At 33.9% G+C, this 8,496-nt stretch overlaps 1 protein-coding gene across 1 annotated transcript in view; it reads right to left on the bottom strand.

Moving 5' to 3' along the window:
- Window positions 1–8,496, bottom strand: part of LOC102762738 (membrane cofactor protein-like) — a 22,648-nt gene that overhangs the window by 7,702 nt on the left and 6,450 nt on the right. The window contains exons 4-6 of the mRNA XM_015564522.1: window positions 7,493–7,578; window positions 6,742–6,939; window positions 3,798–3,980 (exon numbers count right to left, since the gene is read on the bottom strand). Coding sequence (XP_015420008.1) covers window positions 3,798–3,980; window positions 6,742–6,939; window positions 7,493–7,578 — 467 coding nt within the window. The remainder of the gene's footprint in view (window positions 1–3,797; window positions 3,981–6,741; window positions 6,940–7,492; window positions 7,579–8,496) is intronic.

The raw sequence follows: 8,496 nt of genomic DNA, 5'->3' as shown, positions 1-8,496 counted from the left end.
AGTGTCTAAAAAAAAAAAACCACAACACTCACACCCCTTGGAGGAGAAAAGATCAATAAATCCAAGTTAATGTAAAACTTCTGCACATATAAATGACCACTGATAGGAAAATAGTTAAATAAAATTTGGCATATATCAAAGTAATCACCAGGAAGGTGATCACGAATAAATCTAAACAAAAGGATAGCAATAAATCTAAACATACCCCCAATCTAAGACAGTATGCGTAAAACATGCAAGTTTTAGAAAAATATAAACAGCATGATGCCATTTCTGGATAAGAAAAAAGAAAAAAAATCAAAATATGTATAATTGCACATATAAGGATATTGGTGTATAGAAATAGATGAAAAGACACCTAAACTATTATGTGATTAACTCAGGTAATGAACTAGACAAAGAGGAAACTATCTTTTACTCTGTATACTTTTGTAATATTTGAAATTTCCCAAATTAAGCTGTATGCTACTTATGCAATGAAAATGTATAAAAACACAATATATATCAAACTGTATAAAATATTTTTTAAAATGGCTATTAACAACCAAAGCACTTGTATGCATGCATATTAGCATAACCAATGGATACAGACAGTGGGGCAGTGGGAATGGCTGGAGGGGTAGGGAACAATTGGGGATAAAGGAGACATATGTAAAACTTTAGACAAATAAATAAATAATAAAAATAAAAAATGGCTATTAAAAATAACCAATGAAATGAAACCTAGAAAATAACATTCACTTCCTGTCAAAAAGACTGTAAGTTATAATGAGTTCTGATAAAGTCATAAGAAAATATTTTATAGAATAAATAAATATAGACCAAAAAAGTTTCATTTCATTAATTAAAGAAATGCAAATTGATACATATCATCATTTTTTTACCCATCACCTTATGAATTTCTTAGGAATATAAGTAAGATAAAGAGTTACCAAACCTAGAAAACTTGTCACTGGAGGCGTGGCTGGATTAATAGGATTGACATCTGGAAAGGTAAATTTGATTTTCACCAGGTTTATCAGTATAAAATTAATCATTTAATTTGATTTTTTTATTATTTTAAAAGATTATTTCTCAAAATGAAAAATACACTTACTTTCTAAACGTTGCAATTCTACCTCTGGGAAGTCACCTAAATACATAAAAATGCTTGCATAAGAATGTTTACTGTAGCTTTGTATTTTATAACATAAATCTTAGAAGTTTAATAATAAATCATAAAAATAACATCTTCAGAATAAACCTATATATCTTTTTAAAAAATTAACATCCAAGTAATATCATAATACATAATTTTTCTTCTTTTCCACTTAGTATTTCACAGATATTTTTTTCATATTTGCACAATTACATCTACCTTATCACCATTGTATGCTGCTAGTATTCCATTTTTGTGAAGTCTTTCTGTAACTGATGATAAAAGTTAATTGAGAGTTTTTGATATTTAAGAAAAGATTCCTGCGGTTTATGTTCTTCATAAAATTTCCTCATATTTAATTATCTCATATTTGAGACACTAAATTGTATCACTCTTTTGAAATCCTTGTAAATTTTTGTATCACTCTTTTGAAATCCTTTGTAAATTTTTATGGTCAACTCCATCAAAAGAGCACATCTGCAAACCTGGTATCCCACTGTGCGTATACCCAGTAGAACCCTGTGAGTAAACACAATGGGTTGATGAATATAAACTTCACATGAAATTTTAATGTACCAGTCCACCATAAAAAATCTCTTTCTCCCTGAAACCTCACAACACTCAACTAAGATTCTCAAGCAGGTTACCAGTTACCAGATATACAGGAGTTATAAAAAGGTGTTCTCATTACCATGTTAGCATGCATAATTCCCCTGAATCCTTTAAAATATTAAGACAACAGGATATATATAAATAAATTAGAAGCCAGAAATAGAATTTGTTTGAGTTCAACACCCTCATTAAACGACAGTAAACAACCCCATAGAAATAATGTAATTGAGTAATCAGAGCCAAACTAGGACTCTGAGTGAGATCAGCCCAAACTAATACGCTTCACACTATGGTAGTTTCCCCACATCCATGGGGGATATGTCCCAAGACCCCTAGTCAATGCTTGGAATAACAGATACTACCAAACGAGTGTGTGTGTGTGTGTGTGTGTGTGTATTAGCATTATGTTGGCCCCTACATATACATAACTATAATAAAGTTTAATTTACAAATTAGGCACAGTGAGAGATTAACAACAATAATAACACAGTAAAACAAATATGACAATATCTTATAATAAAAGTTACATAAATGTGGTCTCTCTTTCTCAAAATATATCATTGTACTATACTCTCCCTTCTGCCTAAAGTGATGAGATGAAGTCAGTTGGATACAGTGGACCAAGGAATGATTCACATCCCAGGTGCAACAGAGTGGGCTAGCATGAAATTTCATCATGCTACTCAGAATGGCGAGTATTTTAAACGAATGAATTGTTTATTCTGGGAATTTTCCGTTTAATATTTTGGACCACAGTTGCAGGTAACTAAAATAGCAGAAAGCAAAACCCCAGATAAATGGTGACTGCTATAGTCCTCTTGTTTCTACTGCAACCAATGGGTAGCCAGAGATAGCAGCACTGAAATCAGGAAGACAGTTCCTTCCACCATATGAAAATAATCCCGCAAGTCTTAAGCAGAACAGCTGATAAGTAGTCCATGCAACAAGACCTCCATTTCACTCTGCCTTTCCATGATGAAATTTATTTTTTGTTGTCAAATTAAAAAAATTCCCAGTAAGGAGAAAAATCGTAATTGTATGAGGAGAAGAGAGATGGGAGCAATAGCAACATGGGTCTTGTTCTGGAGACAGCAGACATTTTGAAATATTCTAGTTTAAGTGGGAAAATTTAAATGGTTGCAGTTTGGGAAATGAAACAGTCCCATACTTAGTAAGATACCCTGTACAGGTGTCACCAGGTCACTTTTTAAATGAATGAAACAGCGAAGTTGATGACATATAAAAGAGACACATTAAAAAACAGAAGCCACAGACCTTCCAATTCCCGAATACTGATTGGAGTGATGCAGTAAATCTATGAGTTTCCTTTAAGAGCTGCCAATATGACAGGCACTGTGCTAAGTGCATCCTATTTTACCTTTTCTATTATCCAGGAAGGAAGACATTAAATCATTTCACATATAAGTGAGCACGTTTACTAGTAAAGCTTGTTATTGCTCAAGTTTTCACGCCTATTTATATCTGTGGACTATGGCAACAACTAGAATAGCTGCAAAAATGTTATTTTTCTTCCTATTATTAAAATGATGGATGACCAAATCACCAGACAGCCAAAAGATTTTTTTTTAATCCATAGCTATTTAAACAATTTAGAAAAATAAAGCAGGAAGTTACTAAGCCTGAGACATGAGAAACTGTAGGTTTTTTCCTGGGAGGAGTTGACATTGAAAAACAAAATAATGTAAACTGGATCAACCTGTTGGCTATTATTTTCATTTTACGAAACGATGCCTTTCATTCTTGACTCATATAGGTGAAATTTCCCTTGCTTTAATTTATTTGAAAAAATGTTTCCTATATATTTTGACACATAAAAATACCAAATAACAGAAATTTAGGCTCATGTTTAATGTACATGATGTGTTAAGAGCCTATCAAAACATAAATTTATATGTCATACCTCTGTTCCGGAAATGAACACAACACAGAGTTACATGCAAAAATTACTTGCGTCTTCACAATTATTCTGTATCACTGATATTTAATGTCAAAGAAATAATAAAAAAGAAAAAGACACCCTTTGTACCTTTAATACATTCTGGCATCTTGGGCTCCCAATTATTGTTCACTCCACAGACAACTGCCTTGCTGCCTTTAAGGTGAAATCCCTCCAGGCACTCAACTGTAACCTCAGATTTGTAGTAATATTTTTTCCTAAGTCCAGAAATGACTCTCCCATTCTCGAGTACTGGATATTGACATTTGACCACTGAAAAGCAAAGAAATTCCAGAATGAATGGAAAATTGTTTTAACCCAGGGCAGAAACATTACTACAAAGTAGTACTTTCCACTGGGAACAAGGAGACAAGAAATGGAAGTCAGGATATTAATTAAATAAAAGACTTTAATTCCAGGGAAACAGATATAGAGATATCTAATAACCTTTTCCCACCTAGAACAGACTCTCATGATAGATTATTGGTTTCTTATGTGTTTTTTCAATAGTGGCAAGTTTTGAAAAAGTTCTGACTACCAGATACAAATTCTGGGCAAGTTCAAAAGCAACTTCTGATTCTCCTTAGTTTAGGGATTCAAAAAAAATTCATGCTGACACTGATTACAGTACGCTGCTTTTCAGAGGGGCAGGGAAGACTCTTGTGAGAAGGTTATCCTTGAGCTCAAGTTGGAAAGAAGCTTGCCATGCAAAGATGTGAAAGGAAACGTTGTTAGGTAGCAACAACATACATGAACTGGAATGTTCAAAAAATAGAAAGGCTGTACGGCCGGTGTGGCTCAGTGGCTGAGCAATGATCTATGAACCGGGAGGTCAATGTTGGATTCCCGGTCAAGGCACATGCCCAGGTTGTGGGTTCGATTCCTAGTGTGAGGCGTGCAGGATGCAGCTGCTCAATGATTCTCTCTCATCACTGATATTTCTCTCTCTCTCTCTCTCTCCCCTTCCTTCTTCCTTTCTCTCTGAAATCAATAGAAATATTTTTTTAAGTTCCAATTTCTAATAGATTATTGCTAGTAAATAGACACAGAATTTAATACTGCACATTCAGTTCTTGTCTAAAACTTCAGTCTTTCCTATTTTTCCAAAAAGATAATCATGCCATAAGTAAATAAAGTTTGCCCGTTTCCATATCTTGCATTATTGTACTGGCAAGGCCCTTTAATACAATGCTGGTAAGAACAGATATCCTTGTATTGTTTCAATGTTAGGAGGAAATAAATTACTCTATTACATTAAGCATAATGTTAGCTGTGAGATTCATGTAGGTGATTTTCACCAGGTTCAGCTAGGTAGCTCATTTCTATTCCTAATTTGCTAAGTTTTACCATGAAAAGATGATAAATTCTGGCAAATGCTTTTTTTCACATCTATTAAATGATCATGTGTTTTTCTTCTTTTATGCTCTCTTTAAGTGACAAATTATACTGATTAATTTTTTTCATTTGAATCAACACTGCTTACGTGGAATAACTACTTCATTATGATATATTGCTATTTTTCTATAAGACAGTATTTAATCTGTTAATATTTTGAAAAGGAGTTTTTATTCTATGTTAATAATGAATATTGTTTATAATTTTCCTTCAATGTTTTTATCTGGTTTTGCTATCAAGGCAATACCATCCTTTGTGTTTTCTTAAAGGGCTTGTAGAGAGCTACTATTATTTACTCCTGAAATGTCTGGTGGAATTCCCCATTGAGAGCATGAGGGCTATAGTTCTTTCTGTGAGGTTTAAGTTATCAAACTTACAGGCTTAAAATTATTTGTGTTATCCCCTAACTATTCCTTAAATGTCGACAGGATATTTAATAATGTCCTCTTCTTCGTTTTTGATATTGGTAACTTTTATCTTCTTTTATTCTTGTCAAACTGGCTATAGGTTTATCTATTTTATTGGTTTTCTCCAAAAGCCATGTATTTGTTTCATTGATTCTATTTCTCTCTTTTCAGTTTCAACAACTTCTAACTTTACCATTTCCTTCCGTTTCCTTGTCCTCAGTTTAAATAGCTCTTTTATTTCTTTACATTCGTAAGGTGGAAACTTAGGTTATTAATCTGAGACTTCTCTCTTGCTATAAATATCCCTCTAGGGCTAGGCAATGCTTTTGATACTAACATCATGATCTATTGGTATGTTATGTTTCATTTTTATTCAATTCAAAACCCTTTGTAATTTTTTATGACTTGTTCTTTGATTTATGGGTTAGTATGTGTTGCCTAATTTTCAAATACTTGGGGAATTTACAGATATCTTTGTTTTCATTTCTATATTCATCCCATTGTGGTAAGATATTATACAATCCATGAATTCAATTTGGGAGAATTAAAAAATTTATCTTATTGCCTAAAATATGTTATTAGAGATTGTCCATATGTACATGAAATGAGAAAATATCTTGCTGTTATTCAGTGGTTCCCTTCTTTCAAGAGTCAAATGCCCCCCAGTGTCTCCCTGGTTTGGGTCATGCCTTAATGCCGTAAACAATGTTTTTCAGGTAAAGGCATACCTTGTAGATGTTGTAGGTTTGTTCCAGACCACAGTAAGAAAGGGAGTGTCATAATAAAGCCAGTCATAATAGTGTTGTTGGTAAGGGTCTTGTCTACCATTTGTGAAAATTCTAACATCTGTGCAGCGCAAAAAAGCAAAGCGCAATTAAACAAGGTGTGCCTGTGTGTTTTATCCAGAATGTATCAATCTTATCATCGGTGAGGGGGTTAGTCTTTTACAATTTACTGTTTCCTTCAGCCAGAACTGTCATAGGTCCTGTATTATCAGATAACACTTTATTTTTAAGGCAGTGTGTGTTTTGTGGTGCTTTCAGGCAAAAAAAAGTCTTAATCCATGCAATACACGGTAATTCACAAGGTATACAGTGAAAAACAAGAACAAATGGGGCGAGGGGTGGGGAACTCTACAGCTAGAGCTGTTTTTTTATTTGACCTATTCATATGACTGTTTTGTTTACTTTTTGGTAAAGTAATTTGAAAGAAAGAAATGGAAAGATTATTACCTTTACACTCAGGAGGGTCACTGCTCCATTGGTTTCGCCCAGAACAAACAAGCCTGCTCTCTCCAACAAGGGAATATTCATCTGGCCCATTTGAAGGTTTACAACTGTAAGTGACTACTTCATTATATTCAAATGTATCCTTGTGGCTATTGCTGAATTCTCCATTTGGTATTTGTTGAGGTGGTTGACACAAAATCTCTTTAAAAGAGAAAAAAAAGAGGACAGGAAAGGCAAAAGAAAAAGTAAAAGATTAAGACAGCATTGATAATGTCTTCAGAACTTCTTCAATAAATTCATTAACATATGAGTTCTATAATCTAGTTGCATATATGAAAAAATGTAATATCTTTTTCATCCTTAAGAGTATGTAGTGCAATCTACCAAAGGTATAAATGTTGTGTTAATGTAACAGCCCAATCTTGAGGTCTATATTTAAGCCGCATATTGATGAGTGTGCAAACACATAAAACAATGCCACTATTATCACTTTTTGAAAATTTTGGTTTTCCTTTAAAAAATATATGTTGTATATATTAATATGTATTTTGCTTACTGTTCTCAATAATGAATTCATAAATAATTATTTTTAAAACTTTTCAGGGTTAATTCCAATATAATGGAACAGCAATAGTCATATCCCACATGAAGAAAAGCTACGTGGGGGTCTTTTTAAAATTTAAAAGCATCAAGGCAAGCCAAGGCCAAAAGTTTGAGAACTACTGCTCTAAATTTTAAAGAAGAATATACTTACTTTCACACTGTGGGGGACTATCACTCCATTCCACATTATTTCCAGAAATTTCACAATATAGATTTTTTGTTCCAAGTAAGTAATAACTAAATGAGAATGGGAAAAAAATACTGTTTTCTTTCTCAGTTAAGAAGAAATCCATAATTGCAAAGAAAACTTTATGTGGTTGTCTTTCTGCATATCAGAGGGCTTGAGGGAGAAGTTTCTTAAACAGAATATATTGAACATGCCAAACAAACCTGCAACTTATGAAAGAGATTCTGCATTTGCACACACATTGGTCTGGAGAAAAATGTCTACAAAGTCTGTCAGGCCTGAGAGTCTGGCCTCTTTTTTGTCTTCAGGAGGCACATCAACATTCACTTCTCCGAACGAGCTCCATTCGGCTCAGTCATACACCCCTGAGCAGAGAGACCTGGCCCTCGCGCTTAGCTGCCTGGATTTCAGTCCCAGTTCAAAGACTGGCTTGTTATTTGAGCTTCATGTTTCTATTTCTCAGATTCCTTATCTATGAAAACAGTATATTATATAGCTCTTGGGGTTCTTTTGACTAGTAGATAAATTAGCATCTGAGACATAGTGAGTACTATGTAAGTTTTAGGTTTGATGAATCAGAATGTGTTCCCAGTAGCTGCTCAGGAGAACTCCTTGATGGAATAGCTCATGATTTAAAGTCACAGAACTCTCTCCTCCTTCTGGACTCTCCTTGTGAGTAAGTTTACTTCTTTCGTTCTCACCATTTATTATTTTCCTTTCAGTATATGTTGTGCTTCTCAATAAGGCTAACACTTCTTTGAGAATAATCTGTTTTAACCTCCACAAGGTGCCAAGCAGGCTCTCTCTCTATGTAGCTATTGGCTGCATATTCGCACTTGATCAAACTAAAATAGAGTCAGTAAAACAGACTGCACACGCTTCCAGCTGACTTTTCCCCAAGCCTCATTCATTGATCCTATATTACAATCTATTAGGAAAGGATTGTGGGATGACGCTGGGTAGAGATT

Source organism: Myotis davidii, unplaced genomic scaffold (assembly GCF_000327345.1).
Source record: "Myotis davidii unplaced genomic scaffold, ASM32734v1 scaffold861, whole genome shotgun sequence".
NCBI classification, from domain to species: domain Eukaryota; kingdom Metazoa; phylum Chordata; class Mammalia; order Chiroptera; family Vespertilionidae; genus Myotis; species Myotis davidii.
This window is presented reverse-complemented; position numbering and strand designations above follow the sequence as displayed.